The 27,226-nt window shown below is 43.4% G+C and overlaps 1 protein-coding gene across 1 annotated transcript in view; it reads right to left on the bottom strand.

Moving 5' to 3' along the window:
• The window catches only part of LOC126162867 (DNA primase small subunit), a 109,715-nt gene that overhangs the window by 18,626 nt on the left and 63,863 nt on the right, over nt 1-27,226 (bottom strand). The window contains exon 5 of the mRNA XM_049919648.1: nt 13,500-13,707. Coding sequence (XP_049775605.1) covers nt 13,500-13,707 — 208 coding nt within the window. The remainder of the gene's footprint in view (nt 1-13,499; nt 13,708-27,226) is intronic.

The following is a 27,226-nucleotide window of genomic DNA, read 5'->3' as shown; positions in this document are numbered from 1 at the left end:
ATCCTCATGGACATGGAGGATGTAACTGTCTGAGAAGTATTTGGCTACTTGTAGGGCTTGTGGACTCAGTTGACAAACATAACTGTTGTTTGCTTTTGGTAACTGTGAAAGGTATATTAATTAAGTATACACACAATGTAAAGCTATATTTTTACTTTTGCAGCAGCAGGAAAGCAATGGGTTGCTTCAGCATGGGAACGCCAAAACACCGTCAATGCAACATAATGTGAACTAAAAATTAAATTACTAACATTTGCTGTATTATCCCCTGCAGAGGAATTTTAAACACACAAAATACTTCAGCCATTTGAAAGATTTGTAACAACTGATATAGTCAGCTGAAAGCAAGTGGAAACTTCATCTGTAATTTTTCCTGAGAGCATACAGCTCTATCGTGTGGTTAAATGATGATGGTGCCCTCTTGGGTAAAATATTCTGGAGATAAAATAGCCGCCATTCAGATCTTTGGGTGGGGAGTATTCACGAAGATGTTGCATCAGGAGAAACAAAACTGGCATTCTACAGTTCGTAGCAAGGAATGTTAGACCCCTTAATTGGGCAGGTAATTTAGAAAATTTATAAAGGGAAATGGGTAGGTTGAAATTAGACAGAATGGGAATTAGTGTAGTTTGTTGGCAAGAGGAACAGGACTTCTGATCAGGTGAATACAAGTTTATAAATACGAAGTCAAACAGGAGTAATGCAGGAGTGGGTTTAGTAATGAATAAGACAATAGGAATGGGGGTACACAACTATGAAGAGTGTATGCATTATCGTAGCCAAGACAGACACGAAGCCCACATCTACCACAGTAGTACAAGTTTATATGATAGGTAGCCCCACAGATGACGAAGAGATTGAAGAAATGGATGATGAGATAACAGAAATTATTCAATAATTAAAGCACATGTCTATTTAATCATGATGGAGCACTGGAATTTGATAGTAGGAAAAGGAAGAGAAGGAAAAATATTAGATGAATGTGGACTGGGGGAAGGGAATGAAAGAGAAAGCCACCTGGTAGAATTTTGCAAAGAGCATAATGTCAATGCTAAAACTAGGTTTAAGAATCATAAGGGAGGGTTGTATATGTGGAAGAGACCTGGAGCCACTGGAAAGTTTCAGATTGATTATACAGTGGTAAGACAGAGATTTAGGAACGAGATTTTAAATTGTAAGATATTTTCAGTGGCAGATGTGGACTCTGACTACAATTTATTGGTTGTGAGCTGCAGACAGAAACTAAGGAAATTGCAAAAAGGTAGGAAATTAAGGAGATGGGACTTGGATAAGTTGAAAGAACCAGAGGTTGTTGAGAGTTTCAGAGGGACCATTAGGCAATAGTTGACTAGAACAGGCGAAATCAATACAGTATAAGATGAAAGGGTAGCTTTGAGAGATGAAATAGTAAAGGCAAAAGAGGATCAGATAAGAAAAAAGAAAAGACCTAATAGAAATTCACAGATAATGCAAATGATTCTGAATTTAATTCACGAAAAAAGAAAATTGAAAAATGCAGCAAATGAAGCAGCAAAAGGGAATAAAAACGTTTAAAAAATGAGACTGGCAGGAAGTGCAAAATGGCTAAGAAGGAATGGCTAGAGGACAGATGTAAGGATTTAGAAGCATATTTCACTAGAGGAAAGATAGATACCGCAGACAGGAAAATGAAAGAGGCCTTTGGGAAAAAGAGAAGCGGCTGTAGAAACATTAAGAGCTCAGATGGAAAACCAGTGCTATGCGAAGATGGCAAGACTGAAAGATGGAAGGAGTATATAGAGGGTCCTTACAAGACAATATTATAAAAAGGAATGTGTACATAGATGAAGATGAGAGGGGAAATATGATACTGCAAGAAGAATTTTCGCAGAACTCAGAAAGATCTAACAAGGGCAGACCAAGATGTTCAGATCACAGATTTACTTTAAACTTTGTACACCTTAAGTAGGCCATTAAAAACAACATAATGTGCAAGTAATAAGGTGCACTGGTGCACTACTGTGGCAATTCCGAGAAAATCTCAAGAGAAGTTTCACGCATCTATTATTTAAGTGAAGTATCTGTGTGAAGGTAACGACTGCCAGAAGTCACTGTGGTCAAATGGTTAACTTTTTAACTTATATTTGTTCATCATTATTATTTAATTTATATGACATCTGAGGAAAAAAAAACCAATTGCATTTTCATGAAGTTATGAATTTCTAGTAAATTTCATACATTATTTAAGTATTAACTATTTTTAATTAAATTTTCAAGGACAAGGGACAGACTTGGAAAGCCTAAGTCAAACCTTGAAAAATAATGATGGGAATGATGTTATTCACAATCAGTAATATAGTAAGTCACAATGTGCCAGTCCACAAGTATAATATACTATTACTCCTCAGATGTGCTCTCGACATCACACATTGCCGGATGGTATTTATTATGCGGACATGGAAAACATAAATTGAAACGGCATATACTACATCAAACGAATGTAGTTTTCCTGCATTTAAGGGAATGATCAGAGTTTCTAAGGGAAAACTGAACTCATTGATATTTTCAAAAGTTTCTCTTTCTTCTAATAATTTGGGTGCAAACCATGCATAATGCAAATGTAGGTGCTGACAAATGGTGATGTATGATGGAAGGGATTTTAATAGCATCTTCACAGTGTAATATACCTACCATACAAAGACTTAATGAAAACTTCGATTCCCTGATATCGTGTAGAACAATACCTCACTTTAAAATGATTGGTATTGTAGTGATTCATGAATTTCATAAAAATGACACTAAATTGGAAACTAATTAGCAGACACTATTACAAAATAAAACAAATGATGATGTATTTTAACAAACTGTGGCATTCACTGTAGTATTGGGTAAGATTTGAATTAGTGAAAATGGTAAGAATAAAATATATGGTATTAATCACCAACTGTAATTGTTCAAATAATTGGACTTTTACGAACGTAGTTTACTCATTCAAGAAGTTATTCTGTCGCTTGCAAATGAAGGCACATATTGTTAAAATGTAAATTTAGGATGATAGCTATAAAGAACATTTCGTCTTAATGACTTTATTAATTAAACTTGTTGTAACCAGATATATGCCTAATTATAAAATTCTAGGCATCTGTTACAAATTCTGTCAACCAAAACCTGTTTCGTTTTACCCTCTTAGTTTCAATTATTGTTAGGAATGTGAGTCGTCGTGTAATTAGCATGTATTAATTAATTTTGTGAAGTTCATTTTTGTACTCATATTTAGATGGCATTTTCACATTTAGAAACATTTTTACATTATAAATTTCACATATTATTCAATTCTGTAATTTTAGACATATTATTCTGTGTAATCAAAACATCTTTGTTGTGACTCGCTGATCTTTGAAAGTGCCGCTGCGCAGTTACGCACGTCCACTGTCTGCTGGGCATGCAGCAGCAGTGCCACCTAAGCGGCCAGCCAGCCAGCAGCCGCTAGACTCGGATTCAGTTATGATTTGACTGTTAAAGTGATACACGTCTTACTCTGTTTACTTGATCTGTGACTTTCACGTATTGCGTCGTCCTTGTTCAACTTGAAGTTGTAACAATTGGCGACGAGGTAGTGAATTTTTCTTTTTCATCGTTGACCCACGTGTATCCATGGCTACTTTAGAGCAACTATTGCAAGGTCTCATAGAACAGCAAACACTTCCGTCATGGCATCAAATGTGGGGTGTCTCTCGTCGTTGTCTCTACCTCCTTTTCCTCCTCACAATGAGACGGTGGAAGACTGGTCTGATTACAAAAAACGTCTTCGACAGCACTTCTTGGCATTTCATGTCGCGGATGACCAAACATGTCCGTCTCTGTTCCTTTCATGGGTTTCACCTCAAATGTATCGGTTGTTGTCACAATTGTCTCCTTTGAAAGATCCTGCGTCTTTGTCCTTTGCTGAAATGTGCTCACTTCTGTCCGTCTATTTTCAAAAGCATACGCATGTGGTAGCCTCTTGTGTTGCCTTTTATCGTTGTCAATAACAACCGAATCAATCGTATCGTGCTTGGGCTGCTGAACTTCACGGCCTCAGTAGAAAGTGTCAATTTGTTACTGAAGTTCACAAGGGGGGATGCTATTATCCGGTCGGCGCCCGACACAGAAGGTAGGCAACGTGCCCTTCAGTTGGCAAATCCGACTCTAGATGAAGTTCTCTCCATTGCACAGTCTTTTGAAATTTCTCGCACCGCGGGAGCGCAAATAGAGGCATGGGGTGACATCGGGGAAATACAACCTCTGTGCGTTGTTGACTAAGCGTGTGGCGTGTCCCTGCCCGCCGACATGGCCGCAGTACGCTCCCAAGCGCAGCCTCGGCCTAACCGTAAACAAACCTCTAAGAAACCGCAGAAAAACCCATGGCAACTTTCTTCATGTCCGCAGTGTTTCATGAAACATTCACGAGAGGATTGTCCACAATGTTGGGCCGTGTGTTACAAATGCAAAAAAAAGGGTCATGTGTCATCCGTTTGCAAATCTGACTGCATACATGATGTTCACGAACATGGCGCTGATTCTGATTCTGTGTTATCTGTCAGTTGTACTTCTTCCCTTTCCAGGAAGTTATTCCTCACTGTCCAAATACTTGATTGAGATGTTCGCATACAGGTGGATACTGGTTCTGCTGCCACTATCATCAATTCTCAGACGTATCTTCTGTTGGGTTCTCGAATCCTGTCACCTGTCACTAGGCAATTAAGGACTTACAATAAACAGAAGATTTCTCTCTTGGGACAATTTGATGCTGAGGTATCTTACAAATCTGTTGTTCGCACTGTTCCCATATTTGTGGTCGACCATAGTAACGCAGAAAATCTCTTTAGTTTCGATGCCTTTCGCGTTTTTGGGTTCTCCATAGATGACTCTGTCAATATCGTCTCTGATGCTATTCCTTATGCTCAATTGGATTCCTCGTCGACGACATTTTCGTCCCTTTTTTCTCCTGGGTTAGGCCGTGCCAACGACTTTGAAGCTCATATCATTCTGAAACCCACTGCTCGGCCTAAGCTTTTTCGGGCTTGGCCCATTCCTGTGGTCCTTCGTGATCAGGTCAAATGGGAGCTGGATCGTCTCACTGCTTCAGGGGTCTTCCTTCCTGTCACTTCCAGTGAGTGGTCCTCTCCTGTTGTTGTCGTTGCTAAGCCAAATGGTGATATTCGTCTCTGTGGCGATTTCAAAGCCACTGTAAATGCTCAATGCCTTATCGACACTTACCCTATGCCTCGACCTGAAGAACTGTTCACTAAATTTGCTGGAGGATAGTATTTTCCTAAACTTGACCTGTCAGAAGCTTATAATCAACTTCCTCTCGACGCTGCTTCCCGGCTGCTTCTGGTCCTTAACACGCCTTTTGGCCTCTATCAATACCAACGATTGCCATTCGGGGTTGCCAGTGCCCCTGCTCTCTTTCAGCGATTCTTGGAACAATTATTGCTCACTGTCCCTGGGTGTATAAATTACATGGACGACATTGTTGTCACTGGCTCCACCACTGAAGAACGTCTTCAGAATCTCCGCACACTTTTTCATGTCTTACAGACTGCAGGTCTTACGTGTAATCTTCAGAAATCTAAATTTTTTCAGGCATCTATCACATACTTGGGGTTTCAACTCTCTTGGGATGGTATTCGTCCGCTTCAGCAAACTGTCGCTGCGATCGATGCTCTTCCTCGCCCTACATCTGTTAAGGAACTGCAGGCCTTCTTGGGGAAAAAGCATACTATCACAGGTTTTTACCGTCTGCTGCTTCGGTGGCCCAGCCGTTGCATCACCTGTTGCATAAAAACGTGCCTTTTCACTGGTCCACGTCATGCGATGCGGCTTTCCAGAAATTCCATGTGCCTGGCTACTTATCGACCTGGCCAACATCTTGTTCTTGCCACGCACGCCTCTCAATACGGGGTTGGTGCAGTCCTTGCACACCGTTTTTCTGACCGTTCTGAACAACCCATTGCTTATGCCTCCAAAACGCTCACGGATGCCCAACAAAAGTATTCTCAAATTGAAAAAGAAGCTTTGGTCATTATTTATGCTCTTCATAAGTTTGGTGTTTTTCTCTATGGATAAAAATTTCATCTTGTTACAGATCACAAACCACTTGTTTCCTTGTTTCATCCATCAACGTCACTTCCCGACAAGCCTGCATAACGCCTCCAGCGTTGGGCTCTTCATTTGTCTCGTTTCAATTATGAGATTCATTTCTGGCTGACAGCTCAACATGCGAATGCTGATGCATTGTCTTGCCTTTCCAAGGGTCCTGATCTGGCATTTGATAGGGACGAACTTTTGTGTTTCCACCTGGATGTTGCCGAGCAGCGGGTTGTGGACGGGTTCCCTATCACCGGTGACCGGCTGGCGGCTGCTACGGGTTCTGACCCTACCCTCTCTGGGGTTTTACGCTGTATTCAGAAGGGTTGGCCAGATCATCTGTCCACTAAGACTTCTCATCCGCTGCGGAACTACTACGCTTTGCGTTACCGCCTCATGGCTAGGGATGGTGTTATCCTCCTTTCCACCGAAAATGCTTCGCCGCGTGTTGTGGTACCTGCATCTTTGCGTGCTTCGGTTTTCCGCGTCCTTCACCAAGGGCACTGGGTTGTCTCTCACACAAAATCTCTGGCGTGCCGTCATGTGTACTGGCCCGGCATCGACTCTGAAATCGCACACATGGTCACTGCCTGCGGCCATTGTGTAATACAGGCCGCCACCCCGAAGTCATCTTTGTCACTGTGGACTTCGCCTGAGAATCCCTGGGAGCATATTCATGCTGACTTCGCAGCACCTTTTTTAGGTACTTATTGGCTTCTCGTTACTGACACCTACTCTAACTTTCCTTTCATTGTCTGTTGCACGTCGCCTACCACCACGCCAACCACCCAATCTCTAGCTTGCATTTTCTCTTTGGAAGGCCTTCCCTCTAATCTTGTTACTGATAATGGTCTGCAATTTGCCTCTTCTGATTTTGCGGATTTTTGTGCCCGTCACGGTGTCATGCATGTCACGGCCCCTCCGTTCCATCCACAGTCAAACGGTAAGGCTGAACGACTGGTCCGCACATTTAAGGCTCAGAAGAGGAAACTCCTGACTTCTTCTGCTGCTGATGATGCGCTTCTCCAATTTCTGGCTTCTTACCGATTCACCCCCATGGGCGACCACAGCCCGGCTGAGCTCTCACAAGGCCAACAGCCCAGCATGCTACTTCATGCGGCCTTCCACCTCACGGCCGCGGGTGCCTTCACCTGGCCGGTTCACCGCCGACGTCCTTGTATGGGTACGGGGATATGGCAGGCGGCCAAAATGGAGTCCTGGCCGTATCTTATGACACCGTGGCCGATACCTGCATGAAATCTAGACGGACACGGGTGTTACAGTGCGTCATTCGGACCAGCTTCGGCCTCGTGTGCCAGCAACGCCTGTTCCGGATGCCGCTACACCACCTTCGGCTCTATCTGACGCTTGGGATGCTGGAATCTCTCATTACTCACAACGCAGTCCTCTCACCATCATATCGGTGCCAGCACAAGAACTGATGCCAACAGCAGACGTGCCCATGCAGGAACCAGATGACCATCATCTGTCGGAGCAACTCTACTCGCCTCCTTCTCCTGTGGACGCGGACACATCGCCCAGTCTCCTGTTATAACAACCAGACTTGCCGCAACGGGAAGAATGGTGCACGGGGCTCCAGCAGATTCGACCCCCATGTCTCCTGTCATCTCAACCCGTTATCATCGAGGACACTTCCGTCTGTACGGGAAGCCTCCTCCTCGAGACTTTACAGCCAGTCAAACACCACCTATGGACGTTAGCAATCTACAGGCCACCTCCATCAAAGGGGGGAAAAAGTGTTGTGAATCGTCGATCTTTCAAAGTGCCGCCGCGCGGTTACCAGCGTCCTCTACATGCGGTGCTGTCTGCCAGCCATGCAGCAGCAGCGCCACCTAAGCGGCCAGCCAGCCAGCGGCCGCTAGACTCGGACTTAGTTATGATTTGACTGTTAAAGTGACACAAGCCTTACTCTGTTTACTTGATCTGTGACTTTCATGTATTGCGTCGTCCTTGAAATATATTTGTTCAACTTGAGGTTATAACAATCTTAGCTTTGGAACTTTTAATTGTAAATACGATTAAAAATATGTAGTCATTATTAAGTAATAATGGTCCAAGTGACCATCCATTATTTAGAATATATAAATAGGGAAGCAGCGAGGCTGCTGGAACGGGCAGTTCTGAGCTGATATCTCAAAGTGTAACCTGTGTTAGTTACTTGAATATTATTTCACTAAGATTTAAAGTTGTGAAAGAGTATGTTTCTTGATTTGTGAATCAGTCAGCTGTTTTATGAAGACATACTGTACAACTCTGACTCTTTGCAATGTGTCATTATGCATTTGATCAACTGTTACGAACAGAAGAATAAATGTTTAAAAACTGGAACTGATCACTTTCACTGTAAACCACACACTTCACTTCATGAAGAACCAGGCAATCTACAAATATTTCAGTTATGTGGAGAAAAATTTCGTTTTTAACCTTCTAGATAACAACAGACATCATGCACTTTTGATAAGGCAGTTCATCTGTCTTCGAAGTTTTGAGGATTACCTTACCGACGTGTAGATAATAATTAAGTAGAAGTGTTAAAACAGGAAGTAACTTGTCATCTGCTGTCAATCAGAAATGAACAGTTCTGAAGGAACTTTATAAAGTGTTTTACTTGCCGATAGAAATAAATGTCACATGGTTGGCAAATTGGTGTACATTTTGGGGGTATGACTAACTGTGCAAGCTGGAAGACCTGTAACAAATAATATGAAATTCGCTAAAACTTCATGCAAATACAAGTAGCCTTTGAAGTTATGTTACCTCTCAAATGTTGAAAATTAAATAATATGATGAGTGATGAAAAAAAGCAGACTGATAATTAAGTGTGAGTGGGACTCAGACCATTGCCTAATGTAAATTCGTCTTCTGGAACACGAAAGCTAACTACTTGACTACCACGAACGCTAACCACCAATACTCAAAGCACAGGTACATAAGCCACATAACATACGTGTAAAAATTCTCTTGCAATTTTTCGAAATTGCCAGAGTACTGCACCTTACTACTTGCACATTATGCTGTTTTAATAGCTTAATAAAGGTGTACAAAGTTTGAAGTAAATCTGCGATCCCAACGTCGTGGTCCCCCCTTGTAAGTTGAAACAAGGCTACAGAGGTAGACGACATTCTGTCAGAACTATTGAGAGCCTCGTGAGAGCCAGCCATGACAAAGCTCTTCCATCTGGTATGCAAGATGTACAAGACAGGTGAAATGCCTTCAGACTTTAAGATGAATGTAGCAATTCCAATTCCAAAGAAAGCAGTTGATGACAGGCTTGAAAGTCACTGAACTACCAGTTTGTCATGGTTGCAAAATACTAACCTGAATTATTTACCAGAGACTGGAAATACTGGTAGAAGCCGACCTTGGGGAAGATCAGTTTGGATTCTGGAGAAATGTAGGAAAATGTGAGGCAATACTGACCCTATGACTTATCTTAGAAGATAGGTTAAGGAAAGACAGACCTACATTTGCAGCATTTGTAAACTTAGAGAAGTCTTTGACAATGTTGATTGGAATACTCTCTTTGAAATTCTGAAGGTAGCACAGGCAAAATACAGGAAGAGAAAGTCTATTTACAACTTTTACAGATGCCAGACAGCAGTTATAGGAGTTTAGGGGCATGAAAGGGAAGCAGTGGTTGAGACAGGAGTCAAACAGAGCTATAGCCTATTCCCGATTATATTCAATCTGTACACTGAACAAGTAGTAAAGTACGCCAAAGAAAAATCTGAAGTAGGAATTTAAGTTATGGGGATGAAATAAAAACACTGAAATTGGCAAATGATGCTATTCTATCAGAGATAGCAAAGGACTTGGTAGAGCAGTTGAATGGAATGGACAGTGTCTTGAAATAAGAATGTAAAATGAACATCAATGAAAGTAAAATGAGGATAATGGAATGTAGTCGAATTAAATCCGGTGATGCAAAGGGAACTAGGTTAGGAAACCAGACATTTAAAGTAGTAGATGAATTTTGCTATTTGGTCAGCAAAATAAATGATGATTGCAAAAGTAGAGAGGATATAAAATGTATACTGGCAATGGCAAGGAAAGCATTGCTGAAGAAGAGAAATTTGCTAACATCAAATACACATTTAAGTGTTATGAAGCCTTTTCTGAAGGGATTTGTCTGGAATGTAGACTGTGGAGTGTAAGAATCATACACGGAGACTAAGACATGAATACAGTAAGCAGATACGGAAGGTGTAGGTTGTAGTAGTTGTTCAGAGATGAAGAGGCTTGCAGAGGATATAGTAGCATGTAGAGCTGCTTCAAACCAGTCTTCCGACTGAAGACCATAATAGCAACACAGTAAGTTCAGCATAAAGTACTGCCAGATAGTATTGGCCACTTGTGCTGCAATGCAAAGAATATGTGCTTGCATTATCAGCTGACAGCCTGAACAGGAACATTTAAATTACTTTGATTGTCTTCTTTTCAATATTCTGAAAACTACAGTAGCACTGGTAGCTCTTATACCCCCTGAATGTTTCATCTTTGTATACTGATCCTGAAATGTATATACTGCAACTAGATAACACATATACTTCTCACCAGATACCTGACCGTAAACTGAACTTTCTACTGGCCCTTGAGATTCAACATTCTGTTTTGTCTGCAAGTTAGTTATTTTGTTTCCAACTTCACTTCTTTTTCTATTTGTGTCTCATTTTTAGTATCAATAGTAATGTTAATATTGTTGATATAACATCACTATTATCACCCCCACCCCCTTTTTTGTGCATGCTATTGGTCAGAGTTTGAACAAAGATATGAAAACATTGTGGAAAAACAAGTCTGAACATAAATGCAGATGGTAGTCAAGCTGCAGATTGCACTGTTCCATATGACCACAAGTGGCTATTGTGCAATGTCTTCAATATTTTGCATGTTGGAAGAGTACAAATATCTACCCTGTCCCAGTTAGATTGAAGCTACCTCTATGCATCTTTGCTCCAGTGAGTTAGCATTGCTGATGGGGAAGAACCATTGTATTAGAACGGTGCGGCTTCAAGCCTGCCATTTGCTTTGATCTGTGAGTGGGTCTAGCTTGAGCTTTAGAATGACAGGGTAACAAGTGTGAGTATTGGGTAGAAAAAGTTAATTTGTACAACTGAGGATATTTAGAAAGTCTGAAAACGACTCTTACATTAAAGGCAACCTTCAAGACTCTACTAGCAATGGGGAACTCAATTCATATTGTGTTAAGTGAATGAAAGAGGCTGCAGAGTGAGAATGACTAGGTTTGTGGGGACAATTTTGCTTTTATTTGAAAGATAATAAATTGTGTGCCATCAAACAAGTCTGAACTTCATTTAACCTCATTATATTAACAGTAGTAGTTTGGTGAGAATTACAATCAGAAGTACTGAGTTGTAGATAGGGCATGTGTCAGCAGGCACACAGAAGCAAACTTTCTCCATCTGGCACAAATACCCAGGGTGTAGGTTTGCCCTCCATGCTGTTGTAACCATCTAGTTTGATTGCCTACTAAAACTCATACAGCCAAAAATATGCAAGTTGGCTTAATAAACAGGACAAGTGACTTACAAAGAATCTGTTATGGTCAGAACAGTGCTCTATGTACCTTGAGTGCACAACTTGGGAGATAAGTGAACTTTAATGTGGGCAACTTGTTGGGACTCACATGGTGGGCACTACTGCACGCAAGGGAGCGGAAATGTTTCGTGTTTCAAGAGACACCATGTCAAGGATTTATGCTGCACACACACAGGGAAAGCTGAAAAATATCATTCACCAAGACACACTTCAGACAAAAGTGTGTTAGATGAGTGATCGTGACACAGATGGTTATGGAACAGGACTGTGACAAAAAATAAGGGGACGGCAACTGCAAAAGTCACTGTGGAACTGAATGCTGCACTCACAAACCACATCAGCAGCAAAACACGAAGGGAGCACTAAAATTAGGTAATTGCAGGGCAAGCTGGAATTCCAAAACTACTTTTCAGTGACATAACTGTCTTAACAAGAAAATGTGGTGCTGAAGCCATAAAATCTGGAATATAGAGTAATGGAAGAAAGTATTTTCGTTGGATGAGTTTTGTTTCACATGGTTTTAAACTTTTGGCTGAGGCTGCATCCCAAGAGTGAAACATGATGAGGATTTGGTGACGATTTGGGCAGCCAGATCGGGGTATTTCATCGGCCTCACAGTTACCCTAAAAAACCACGTTATTGCCAAGGACTATGTGAGCATTTTACCCTGATCATTTATATCCCCAGGGTACAATGTTTGTTCCCTAATTCAGTGTCCCAAATAATGCTGTGTTCCAAGACGACAAAGCACCTTTTCATAAATATCACATCATCCACAACAGGTTTTGTAAACAAGAGGATGAACTGCCACATCTCCCACGGCCACTGCAGTCACCCAATCTCAATAATATTACACCTTGTGGTCTGTTTTGGAGAGAAGGGTGCACAATCACTATCCACCTCCATCACTGTTACCTGAACTTGCCATTATTTTGCAAGAAAAAAAATGATATACGAGTCCCTCAAAAAGTATACATTACCTGTATGTATCCATTCTAAGATGAATGGAACCTGGTTTGGATGCCAACAGGCTTCCTATACCGTATTATGCATGGTAACATGTTGTGCTTTTGGTGATTCCATATTTTTGTCCACCCCAGTACACTGACATTTGGGGACAATCTATTTTCCAGCTCATCTCCTTCCATAATTTAAGTTACTTAGCAGCCTTACTTTCCCTTGCACCTCCTCTTTTTCAGTCAATGCAGAGGTACTGCATCACTGCATCACCTACTGAATGACATATTATGGACTTAAGAATAATAGTGAAAATAGATTTTAGAACTCTTGAAATGAGAGTGATGAGGTTCAGCCAAAAGGACACACACACACACACACACACACACACACACACACACACACACACACACACACACGTTCCCTAAATCTCATCAACTAACAACAAATTATGGCTAGTACTCACTTGCGTCCGCAAGGTACAAAAGGGAAGTACACACCCTCCTCCCTCACACACCATAGCATCTGAAGTACACGGTTTTTTATCATTACAGAATTATCACACACTTCTAAAAATGAGTGGATAGCCATCAATTTTCTAGGATGTAATAAATTTATGATTCACGTATAAAATATAGTTCTTGTGACATAACATCTCACAACTGACCAAATCATTGATATTAAATATGGCAATATTAAAGTCTTAATTACTTTTTATTATTTCAAATTTTTATTCCAAACCACTTGCTCTCTGTTGCTTCTTGGAATACTACACTTACAAAAGAGTAAATTAGATTAAACAAATTACATATTAAGTTTTTGTACATCTAGGATACACTTATAATAATTACCTGCTCCTGCTGTTGTTTGATGTACTTTGTAAAAGCATCCCAACGTTCCCGGGAAGTAGACAATTTTTGAAATTCCTTTTCCACATCCTGCCTCATCTGTTCATCCAGAATTGCTAAAAATTTTCTTATGGCTTCTGGTGGACCCAGGATATCTTGTTCATCAATACATATCTCCATGAACTGTTGTTCAATGAAAGTTATAGCACGCCTAAAAATAAACAATGTCATTGGCACCTATAATAAATTTTCTTCGGAAATTTTCATTAATATTTTAGAAAGTTATACTTTATTGATTACTAACAAATTTACAAAGATCTTGGCAGAATGAACCCACTGATCACTATGATGTTGCATCCCCCTCTGGCCCGAATGCAATCAACACTGTAACATAGGAAGTTGCTAAATTTTTCCAGGAATGCTCCAAAGGAATAGAGGGAATGAGTCATCAGGAAATTGTTCAGTTTCGACTTGAAACTGCATGGATTACTGCTAAAATTCTTTAATTCTTATGATAACTTACTGAAAGTGGAAGCAGCAAAAACACAATCTTTCTGCATGAAGGTCAATGAGATGTGATCCAAATTGGATATCTGCCTATTATTAAATGAGTGAAAGCTGCTAAAACTTGGAAATAAGCATGTACTGTTGACACTGGAAGACATTAATGAAAATACTTATGAGAGGAATCCCAATCTCCTAAACACAGGTTGGCAAATGTACTCCACTGATTACTCAAACTTCCTGTTTCTCAGCCAAAAATACCATTTGCAACTAGGAAAAGCTATCCCAGAATCTACTGCCACATGCCATAAGCAGCTAAAAATAAGAAACTTCCTGGCAGATTAAAACCATGTGCCAGACCGAGACTCGAACTTGGGACCTTTGCCTTTCGTGGGCAAGTGCTCTACCAAATGAGCTACCCAAGCACGACTCACGCCCCATCGTCACAGCTTTACTTCTGCCAGTACCTCATCTCCTACCTTGGTAGAGCACTTGCCTGGGAAAGGCAAAGGTCCCGAGTTCGAGTCTCGGTCCAGTACACAGTTTTTAATCTGCCAGGAAGTTTCATATCAGTGCACACTCCACTGCAGAGTGAAAATGTCATTCTGGAAACATTCCCCAGACTGTGGCTACGCCATGTCTCCGCAATATCCTTTCTTTCAGGAGTGCTAGTTCTGCAAGGTTTGCAGGAGAGCTTCTGGAAAATTTGGAAGGTAGGGGACAAGGTACTGGCAGAAGTAAAGCTGTGACAACGGGGCGTGAGTCGTGCTTGGGTAGCTCAATTGGTAGAGCACTTGCGCGCGAAAGGCAAAGGTCCTGAGTTTGAGTCTCAGTCCAGCACAAAGTTTTAATCTGCCAGGAAGTTTCATATTAGCACACACTCCGCTGCAGAGTGAAAATGTCATTCCAGCTAAAAATAAGCTAAGTAGATTAATTTTCATGTTGGATTATCACGTACTGCAGATAGTGTTCTAATAGTAAATTAGTGGTATTCCATTTCTGAACAAGACTCTGAACATGAGCTTTCCCTGACAGCGTACCATCTATCTGAGCACCTAGGAAATTGGAATGTTCAGAGTCACTAATCCTACGCTCATTTTTTGAAATCAAAATATAAGTTTCGGTTGAATTGTGTGTTGGAAACTGAAAACTGAGTCATACTGTGATTTAGCATCAATTTATTTTCAACAAGCCATGATTTGTCTTGAACGGCATTATTTGATGCATCTTCTATGTTACATTCAACATCCTTCACTAGCAGTGATCTCAGCACTGACCTGTGCGGCACCCTCTACTTAACTGTGTCCCAGTCAGACTCCATGTCATAGTGGTTCTCATTACTGTGGAGAGTGACCTTTTGCTTCCACTCTTAAGGTATGAGACTGTAGCATACGCAGGGCAGGGCCACTGATAGTCAGCCTTCCCAGCACAACACCTGTGTCATGCAGGTTGCCGGCCCTTAACCGATAAGTGGTCCATCTCGGAAGGCAGTTACGCACCTCGTTAGAACATCGTGTGTTTGGGTTTGGTGCTGATTTCACACTAACTATTTACAGGATTAATGCTAGCAGGCACCCCAAGGAACCATCAGTCATAGGCAGTATGCGCAGCAATTACAGCGGCATTGCTAGTGGGGATGAGCTTGCGCATCTGTGGGTCGCACGGCCATCAAGAGCCTGCGGTTACTCCTCTGGTGTAGTGTAGTTAAGTTGTAGCACAACCTCCAGTAACCAGTTGCAGTCACAGCTGTGCTCCAGGCCACTTGAGCCATACACTGTCAGCAACCCATGAGCTGCAGCATCTGCCAAGTCTGCAGCACACTGTATAGCTCTGCTATGACGCCCAGCAGCTAATGGCAATCTTCCGGGGGACTCCATGCAACTGTGTACTTGTACTTCAGTGATTATTGTACCTAATTTTCTTTAGACTTTGGTTTGTACTTTCCTGATATCACTGACAATCACTTCTGTTATTATTGTCTAATGCAGAACTTTACTTTTCTGTGGTGAGGCTGCAGTGAGTATAGATTCTTAAACTATCTGTAGAATCATCAATCATTTATGTACAGTTAAAGACTAGAGATCAAGCCAATGACACGAAAGTGAAGACGGCGATTATTGGTTTATGGTTGTTTTCCACTGTGTCGAAGGGTGGCCAGTGGTAGCTGATGCCCCAGTGGCTCATTGGATGTTAGTTTGACCTTTGGGTCATCAGGTGGCGGCTGGATCCCCTGCCAAATGAGTGTTGAGGAGAGCAGCCTCACAGCAGATGATGACACTGTGTGGATGTCAACTCTTATGACTCACTGATTTGATGACTTGCCTGGCAGCGCAGTCAGTATTTATGTGCTCCAAGGGGGGGGGGGGGGGTTTGTTGTGATGTAGCTGCTACAAATGTCACATATGCTACATGCTGAAGTGTGTCTGGTTGTTAACTAGCTGGGGATTAATTGGCAGGTGTGTGGCATGGTGCAATGTTGTGACAACGTATTGCTGCAAGTGGTTCTTTACAGCATCGAGTCCTGTAGCCTATTCCCATGCTGTTACATTCCTCTCTTCTTTGAAAAATTCAGGACTCCAAATTCTTTCCATTTCTGTACCTGGAGCTAGTCAATTCTTTTTAGTTACAATTGGACACATTTAGCTGGTCTTTGGTTCTCAACATCTATACGAGTTCTTCTGTAGTACTTAACAGCTAAAACAGATACTGACATACAGTTAAAACTTTCCACAGTTTATATGGTTTCAGTCATTGGCTGTCCCTGAAAATTAGCAGTAGACCTGCTAGTAAGTAGCAGGATAGCTGAGATGTGTAACCACAAGTACACTTTACAAATGGTCTCCCCTGCCAATTCCTATAGTTCTCTTCGAGCTGTCCCACTGGATGGTTGGTTAGTTTGGAGTGAAAGGTACTGAACTGCAAGATCATCAGCCCTTCATCCATTAAGTGCGAAACCAGGTGTAGTCGTCAAAAGTAGGAGGTCAAAGGCAAATCGTGGAAAGCCTGTGTGTAGCCAACACAATAAAAAGCAGAAGTAAAGCCAAGGAAAAAGACAGCACAAACAAGTTGTTAAAAAATCAGTGAAGAGAAGGCTTTAATGCCAAGAAATGAAAACCGATAAAGAGAAGGAAAAGGTGGAAACAGCAGATGCTAGGCTGGGCCACCAGCGGACCCCAGGAGGAGAGGGGGAGAGGGAGGGGAGGGGAGGGGACGAGGGGTGCCCCTGCAACCCCATAGGCAGTCAATGGCACCAAAAAGCCCTTCCTTAAAGGGATGGACAGAGACCACCTTTGCAGGACACACCAAGTCAGCTGAGTTGGTGTCATCTGCTAGCACTAGAGGGAGCTTATCAGGAAGATTAAGATGCCTTCTCAAAGCAGCCAAACTATTGCAGTCTATGAGCAAGTGGACCATTGCTGCACGGGCTTGGTATCAGCAGTGAGGGAGATCCTCATGCTTGAGAATGTGACCATGGATCAGCCAAATGTGACCACTGTGGAGTCTACAGAGGATGGTGGGTTCCCTGTAAGAAGCCAGCAGGGAAGAATGCCACATGGTCATGGTCTCCTTTATTGTCCTCAGTTTGTTTGGGGATATCAGGGCAGACCATTCTGAGTTCCAGACTTCCAGCTATCAATGGCATATAAATGAGCAAAGGTTTGGTTCTGGGACCCCCATTTCCAGAATTGGCATCCTGGTGGCCAGCTTGGCCAATCAGTCAGCTCGTTCATCTCCCGAAATCCTAACACGACGGGGTCCATAGGAAAATAACTGGCCACTCAGCTTGATGGAGGTCAGAGACAAGATACTGAATAGCTCCAACCAGTGGGTGTGGAGTGTAGCACTTGTCTATAGCCTGAAGGCTGCTAAGGGAGTCACTACAGAGTAGGAAACTCTTGCCAGTGCAAGAACGAACATGGCTAAGGATGAATTTAATGGCCATCAATTCAACAGTGAAGACACTGCAGCTGTGTGGCAGAGAGTGGAGTTCACTACACTGTGCATGTGTGTATGCAAAACGTCTTCATCCGTAGACTGTTGAGCCATCAGTGAACACTGCTTCCCAACCAGGGTACTTCTCTATGACAGCCAAGAACAAGTGGCGAAAAATCATGGGGTCAGCGGAATATTTTGGACCAAAGGAGACTTTGAGGCAAATCTGAGGTCAGGGCACAAGCCATGGGGGCAGAAGCAATGTTTCCCTGACCAGAGGCGACAGTGGAGGAAGTTACAGTTCCGAACACTGGAGGCATTCAGCGATTGTAACCTCACTCTGTGCCGTGGTTGAGGGAGGTGGATTTTCCTTCCAGGGAAAAGGACACATTAGTTGGCATGCTCAGGGAAGCTATGAATGCATCTAGCATAATTCAGTAGCGGTTGTCGGTGCCTGATAGGTAATGGAGAGACTCCAGCCTCGACTAACAGGATGTTCACAGGGCTAGTTTGGAAGGCTACTGTCCCAAGTTAGACCTCATATTGATGAATGAGGTCCAGTATTTGCAACCCTGAGGATGATGCTGAACCACATGCAAGACTCTCATCATCAATATAGAATCAGGGCTTTCTACGGCAGCAAAAGGGTAGAGCAATCTGCATCCCAGCTAGTGTTACTGAGGCAGCAAAGTGTAATGATGTGTCACCAGCACCTTCACTTAAGTTGGTGATGGTGGTGAAGCCACGTCAGCCAGGAATCGAAGACTAGTCCCAGAAATCGGTGTGCCTGAACTATAAGAAGTAATTGATCATCTAGGTAAAGCTCTGGATATGGGTGGGCAGTACAACAGCAACAGAAGTGCATGACATGAGTCTTGGCAGCTGAAAACCAAAAGCCCTGGGGGAGAGCCCCTGACACACTTTCATATGGCACCTTGTAGGCAACTCTCAGCAAAACCATACTAGAGGAGCAATAATTCCAACAAAAATTGTCAGCATATACGGAGGGCAACATTAAAGACCCCACAACCACTGCTAGACCATTGATGGCCACCAGAAATGGAGGAACACTCAGTACAGAGCCCTGCTGAACCTCATTCTCATGGATATGGGGAGCTTTGAGTGAAGCATCCACTACAAACCGGAGAGTATGGTGCGACAGGAAGTTCTTGACAAAAACTGGGAGTGGACCCCGGGCACCCCACTCATGTAACATAGTAAGGATGTGGTGATGCTACATTGTGTCGTAAGACTCCTGTAGGTCTAAAAAGACAGCAATGAGGTGCTGACAATGTGCAAAGGCCATCCAGGTGGTGGACCCGAGGTGAACCAAATTATCAGCAGTGGAGCAGCCTTTGCGAAAACTGCCCTGAGATGCAGCCAAAAGGCCCAGAGAATCAAGTAGCCAACACAGCTGCTTGCTCACCATTCTTTCAACCAACATACAGAGAACATCAGTAAGGCTGATAACTGGTCATCTGGAAGAGGTTGTTACCCAGTTTCAGTACTGGAATTATTGTGCTTTCTCACCATTGAGATGGGAGCTCACCCTCATTCCAGATCCGATTAAAGAGGGCAAGGATGTGGTACTGACAATCCACTGACAGATGTTTCAGCATTTGGTTGTTAATGCAGGTCTGGCCCTTGGGCAGTATCAGGGCAATGGGCTAGGGCACTGGAAAGTTCTCATTCACTGAATGGAGCATTATATGGCTCCAGGTGGCAGATATCAAAAGACATGCGCATTTGTTCTTCCTGCTGTTTTATAAGCCAAAAGGTGGGGTGGCAGTTCTTAGATTCAGATGTGTGAGTGTAATGGTCAGCAAAATGCTTGGCAACAGCATCTGGATCTGTATAAATGGCACCATCTAAGGAAATACTTGGTACGCCTGTAGGGGACTGGAAGCCGTAGAGTCATCTGATCTTTACCCATCCCTGTGACGGAGAGGTACGTGATTCAATGGTGGAAACATTTGGTTCCCAGGAGTCTTGCTTTCATCATTTTATGAGGTAGCAAACACAGGCACGGAGCCGTTTAAAGGCAATAAGGTGCTCCATTGAAGGGTGCCACTTATGGCATTGGAGAGCCTGCCTATGATCTCTAATGGCTGCAATGAACTCTTGGTTCCATCAGAGTACCGTCTTTCAACAGGGACGGAGAAGGGGGGGATCCTGAGGAAGAGGGGATGTCTTGGTTGGCTGCCAAAAGAATGGCTGCTGTTGTATGCTGAACACCTGCATTGACACTGCCTTGCAATGGAGAGCTATGGATGGCAGTAGAGATGAACCCATACCAGTCAGCATTACAAAGAACCCATCTGGACAGATAGAAGACCAGGAGTACAAAAGGAGAAATCAACGGCCGAATAAGTTCTGTGTGATACACTGAAGTGTGTGGGGGAATCACAGTTCAAGATGCAAAGATCAAGTTTTGCCAGTAAAGTTTCAAAGTCTTTATCATGGCCAGTGACCATTCTTCCACCCCACAAAGGGTTATGGGTGTTGAAGTCACACAAGACTAGGAATGGGGGAGGGGGATAAACATTATAGATAGTAAAATCCTGATTTATCTGTACCCGAACAGCCCATCATTCTAAGTTAGCCTACAGCTTATCGTCAGATTGCAGAAGAAGATCACGGTGAAAGATGACGTCCTGGACTATATTGAGACTCTTGTGGGGAGTGACAGCCACAGGAATGTCACCTAACTTTTCACAGTAGAGCAGCACCTGTGACTGAGCAGGAGATGACGTTTCAATGAAGATGGAACTGCTCTTCATCTAAGAGATGACTGTAAATTCCCTGTATTTAACCACAAAAAATAAAGGCTTTGTGGCCAAAAAGGCGTCCCCATCAGCCCTCATACATACCAGATATTGGGGGGAGGGCGGAGGGGGGTGGGGGGGGGGCAGGGAGGATTTTGCTCTTTGTTTTTAGTCCCGCCTTCCTCCAACAGCACGGCAAGGAAAAAGGAAAGCATTGGGATAGTACTTTGTTGCATTGTATGAGGCCTTTCCATTTGAAGACACTGCTGCGGCCGATTGACCACCAGCAGGAGAAAATTAAAGTTGCTTCACGTGCGAACTATCCGCCATGGTGCCATCCACTCTGAATGGGGGCTGTCCCATGGGTGACAGAGAGCCACAGCAATGGCTACCTGGCCTGTAATCCACTGTTGGGAGTCCCCATGCCCGAGTCATGACAGGGACATACTCCATGACATATGTGGGGAGTGTGCAGTGCAGGCACCAACAGTGTGATCCCTGCACGATCAGGGGCTACTATCATGCAGGTGCATGATGACACCCCCCCCCCCCCCTCCCCAACAAGATGGCTTCTGTGCTGGGTTTTTGGCCTACAACAACAGGAAGGAAGGGTGGGTTGAAGGACACAGAGGCAGTGCGTACACCACAGTGGGTGACCTTCCCTGCGTGACAAGCACTTCTGTACAATAGGGAAAAGATGGCAGGTTAAATCGAATGATGGGGTCCATATAATTATTAATGGGAGGCGAAGATAGCGCTGAGAGTGAAACTAGAAATCAAGACCAAATTCATAAAGCAGGTTCTGCACCAAAGGGACCGTCTAATGGAAAGTCAGACGAGGGAAGAGAGAGTCTGAAATGTAGGTCTGCAGCAGAAACCAATTCTGCAAAGGCTGGGGCCCTGTGGTAGCAAAGCACTTACTCACCAAAGAGTGGTGAGGGACCTGGAGGGTGTCTCACTGGAAAGTCACAACATTCTTACAGTATATCTCTTTGACTTGTCTGGCAGCTGAGTCTAACCACCTCATAGCCATGAGGTTTTTTTGGGAATCCAGGAGGCCTCTTACAACAATACTCCCAGTAACATAACAAAACTACATACCCATATAGCGGAGATGCTGATTGTTACACTCCATCCTGGATTTTCCATTGTTTGAAAACTAGGTACCCAGTCTTTTCAAAGTATTATTGTCTTAGAATTGGAGCCCAGCTCATAAAAGTAGTTATCCCATTCCCCAAATGACATTACCCTAGTAGCTTAAGGATACACGGTACTTTTCCGGCTCAATATTATGTAAAAATCCTCACCTATTTCTTTCAGGCACTGTTTATAAAGCATATGTTTTACAGATTTTTTGTTGATATCAGGTAATGCAGCACACTTTGTAAACAAATTAGAAGTATTTTGAATATTTTTGAACCTGCTTAAGGTTATTAAAAAAATTACAAAGAAATTGATGCAATTTATTTTTTTCAAAATGCTTCCTCAAACTGAGGTACCATTTAATCCAATGTTATACGTTTGAAGGAGACCAAATTTTTACCAGATATGCATGACATGATGGTTGAGGTACTAGACCTATTTAATTCCTCATATTATGTATATTACAAGGATAAAAAAATATCACATCTTACATTTCAATTTTTATAATTGTTTTCCTAATAAAAATGTTATTTTTTCTATAATTTAATTGATTCTGCAATAAAGCTTAGGTCTAGTACATAAGTATGGACTATTGCAGGTTATAGCAATGCTTTATAAACTTGAGGAAATATTTGTACCTGAATTCTGAAAAATACAACTTGTGGTAAATTGCGAATGAAGATGTGAGTCCAATTAAACTGTGCCTCCGAACATTCCTGAAACATAGTCTTCATCCTGCAGCATTTCATCATCTTCCAAAGCTTCCTCTTGGCATTCCTTTTAACGCTTCTTACTTCTTTGGTAACTTGAAGAGCGAATCTTTCAGCCTCATGCTCCCGTTGTCTGTCACACGCAAGCAATTGATCTTCCATATTAGAGCCACATTTTATGCCTAAATTTCTCAGGACTTCCAACCTTCCTATCACTCAATCATTGAAACATATCACTGTATCTAGTAAGCCAACTTTTAATGAATTTAATCCTACAAAAACATTCTTGGGTAATCTTTCCCATAAGCAATGGATGAAACTTTCATTTGTATTTTGAGTGTTCCCATGAAGACATTTATTAAGCAAAACAGGGACACTCGGGTCTCTAAAAATTGGTTTTATTTCATTCATATAGGCTCAGGAAGAGAATGCCCATGATGGTATATTTGATAACTTTCTTTTGCTGTTTGGTAAAGACACCAAAACTCTGCGAAGCCCATGAACAGGTGGTCATCTGTAGACAACTTATGAAAGTAGGTGGCCCATACAGCTTTTCTCATGCTGTAAAATCATTCAGAGGTGCAGATTGCTAATGGTCAGTCCGTAATAACTCTGAAGGAGGTTTATTTCAGTTTCTGTCAATCTGCCTTGGCCAGACAGAGATTTTCCGTCAGATATCAACTTTCCTTTCATTTCTCTTTGTAGCTTCCTCAATCTGGCACCCATCCTCTTTTGCACAAGTCCACAACACTCCAGTTTTGTTACCAAGGTATCACCATAAAGACTGAACTCATTAATTTTATTGAAAGCTTTAGAGTCCCCATTGACTAGGTATTTCGTATATCTAATGTTATAAACGGGCACCAACCTCTGAAATATGTTTAGAGCTCCTTCACACTCCATACCTCCATTGTAACCATTATAATTCTTAGAACACTGATGTTCAATATGTCCTTCAGTGTTACCATGGCAGGTGTGGCAGTACTTAGGTAAGTACTCAACATCTACAACTTTTCCATTCTCCAGAGAACACCTTAGAACACCATTCAAGGAATGATGCCCTCGACATTGCCAAGTCCCATCAAGTGCAACCGCAATGTCCCTGGTTCCACTAATATTTACAGTTTCTTCTACTGCACGTTTCTTAGATGCTTTAGACACAACCGTCAAGGCACCTAAAAGTACTTTTATGTACTTGCTTAACCTACTGGTAGGAGGAGGAGGAGGAGGAGGAGGTGGAAGAGAAAGGTCCATCAAACCAAAAAAGTGTTTGAGCAGCCTTTTTTCCTTTTCCTATTGCATGCATTGCATGCACTAACTTCAAATTCATATCATGTGAATTATGCACAATGTTCGAAGTCATTTTCAAGGTAGATTCATTGCAGGATCTACACAACTAATTTTGACTCTAAACCCTTCCTGCTACTTTGTTATTCATTTATTTCCAGACAGCCTACATCATCACATTGTTTACATTTCACCACTTCCTTTATCAAAGAAGATAGGATGCCCACATCAACAACAACAAATCCACTACAAACAGTGTCATTGTTAACACAAAAATTTGAATCACCAGGAGGCGTGCCATGTGGGAGTTTCTTCCCTGAAGAAGTGATACATAGGTTATTTTCAACAGTGTGGCTTGCTTTGTTTGTGAACTGGTTACCACGGAATTTCCTTTTATTGAATTTCTTGAAGCGTGGCATCGTTCGTGTTTATTGCACACTAAAGGATATGTGCTTCCACAAATACACTCCTGGAAATTGAAATAAGAACACCGTGAATTCATTGTCCCAGGAAGGGGAAACTTTATTGACACATTCCTGGGGTCAGATACATCACATGATCACACTGACAGAACCACAGGCACATAGACACAGGCAACAGAGCATGCACAATGTCGGCACTAGTACAGTGTATATCCACCTTTCGCAGCAATGCAGGCTGCTATTCTCCCATGGAGATGATCGTAGAGATACTGGATGTAGTCCTGTGGAACGGCTTGCCATGCCATTTCCACCTGGCGCCTCAGTTGGACCAGCGTTCGTGCTGGATGTGCAGACCGCGTGAGACGACGCTTAATCCAGTCCCAAACATGCTCAATGGGGGACAGACCCGGAGATCTTGCTGGCCAGGGTAGTTGACTTACACCTTCTAGAGCACGTTGGGTGGCACGGGATACATGCGGACGTGCATTGTCCTGTTGGAACAGCAAGTTCCCTTGCCGGTCTAGGAATGGTAGAACGATGGGTTCGATGACGGTTTGGATGTACCGTGCACTATTCAGTGTCCCCTCGACGATCACCAGTGATGTATGGCCAGTGTAGGAGATCGCTCCCCACACCATGATGCCGGGTGTTGGCCCTGTGTGCCTCGGTCGTATGCAGTCCTGATTGTGGCGCTCACCTGCACGGTGCCAAACACGCATACGACCATCATTGGCACCAAGGCAGAAGCGACTCTCATCGCTGAAGACGACACGTCTCCATTCGTCCCTCCATTCACGCCTGTCGCGACACCACTGGAGGCGGGCTGGGGCGTGAGCGGAAGACGGCCTAACGGAGTGCGGGACCGTAGCCCAGCTTCATGGAGACGGTTGCGAATGGTCCTCGCCGATACCCCAGGAGCAACAGTGTCCCTAATTTGCTGGGAAGTGGCGGTGCGGTCCCCTACGGCACTGCGTAGGATCCTACGGTCTTGGCGTGCATCCGTGCGTCGCTGCGGTCCGGTCCCAGGTCGATGGGCACGTGCACCTTCCGCCGACCACTGGCAACAACATCGATGTACTGTGGAGACCTCACGCCCCACGTGTTGAGCAATTCGGTGGTACGTCCACCCGGCCTCCCGCATGCCCACTATATGCCCTTGCTCAAAGTCCGTCAACTGCACATACGGTTCACGTCCACGCTGTCGCGGCATGCTACCAGTGTTAAAGACTGCGATGGATCTCCGTATGCCACGGCAAACTGGCTGACACTGACGGCGGCGGTGCACAAATGCTGCGCAGCTAGCGCCATTCGACGGCCAACACCGCGGTTCCTGGTGTGTCCGCTGTGCCGTGCGTGTGATCATTGCTTGTACAGCCCTCTCGAAGTGTCCGGAGCAAGTATGGTGGGTCTGACACACCAGTGTCAATGTGTTCTTTTTTCCATTTCCAGGAGTGTATATGTAGCACTTGGGCATCAGACATTCAGTAACATGTGAACAAACTGCTTCAGTGAAGCAAAAATATATACTAGTAAAGATAATCATTTATAGGCACTAGAAACCTGCACTGTTACCAACCTACACAATGTGTCCTGGAAACAGGAAGTTCACAATTCTTTTCGAAGTAATATTGGTTTCTGTACAGAAATAAAGGGGGCGTAGCTGCATACAAGACTAACTTTAAAATTTGGTGTGTGTGTGTGTGTGTGTGTGTGTGTGTGTGTGTGTGTGTGTGTGTGTGTAGAGGAAAACATTAAAACACAAACATACACACAAAATTCTAGCTTTCGCAACCAACGGCTGCTTCGTCAGGAAAGAGGGAAGGAGAGGGAAAGACGATAGGATGTGGGTTTTAAGGGAGAGGGTAAGGAGTCATTCCAATCCCAGGAGCGGAAAGACTTACCTTAGGGGGAAAAAAGGAGGGGTATACACTCGCACACAAACACATATCCATCCGCACATACACAGACACAAGCAGACATTTGTAAAGGCAAAGAGTTTGGGCAGAGATGTCAGTCGAGGCGGAAGTAAAGAGCCAAAGATGTTGTTGAAAGACAGGTGAGGTATGAGTGGCGGCAACTTGAAATTAGCGGAGGTTGAGGCCTGGCGGATAACGAGAAGAGAGGATATACTGAAGGGCAAGTTCCCATCTCCAGAGTTCTGACAGGTTGGTGTTAGTGGGAAGTATCCAGATAACCCGGACGGTGTAACACTGTGACAAGATGTGCTGGCCGTGCACCAAGGCATGTTTAGCCACCGGGTGATCCTCATTACCAACAAACACTGTCTGCCTGTTTGTAGAATGAAGGCTTTCACGACCGGTTGACATGGCTGTGGATATACTTTCCGGCTGCTCATCACGTGTCACCTGAACCATGGCCCCCCCCCCCCCTTTCTCACAATATATAAGTCGCTCTCAGACACCCGACCAGTCAGTCGGCAAGACTCAGCGGAGCAGCACCTCTGAGGAAGTCCAGCGCAGTCCTGGACGAAACGTAAGGAGCAGAAAAGTTCTTGGACCACGACCTCACATCCCGGGAAGTATATCAACAGCCACTGTCTGCCTGTGTCCATTCATGCGAATGGACAGTTTGTTGCTGGTCATTCCCACATAGAAAGCTTCACAGTGTAGGCAGGTCAGTTGGTAAATCATGTGGGTGCTTTCACACGTGGCTCTGCCTTTGATCGTGTACACCTTCCGGGTTACAGGACTGGAGTAGGTGGTGGTGGGAGGGTGCATGGGACAGGTTTTACACCGGAGGCGGTTACAAGGGTAGGAGCCAGAGGGTAGGGAAGGAGATGGGAACTTGCCCTTCAGTATATCCTCTCTTCTCGTTATCCGCCAGGCCTCAACCTCTGCTAATTTCAAGTTGCCGCTACTCATACCTCACCTGTCTTTCAACATCTTTGCCTCTTTACTTCCGCCTCGACTGACATCTCTGCCGAACCTCTTTGCCTTTACAAATGT

This window comes from Schistocerca cancellata, chromosome 1 (assembly GCF_023864275.1).
Source record: "Schistocerca cancellata isolate TAMUIC-IGC-003103 chromosome 1, iqSchCanc2.1, whole genome shotgun sequence".
Lineage (NCBI taxonomy): Eukaryota > Metazoa > Arthropoda > Insecta > Orthoptera > Acrididae > Schistocerca > Schistocerca cancellata.
The sequence above is the reverse complement of the archived record's forward strand: the minus strand, read 5'-3'. Positions and strand labels throughout refer to the sequence as shown.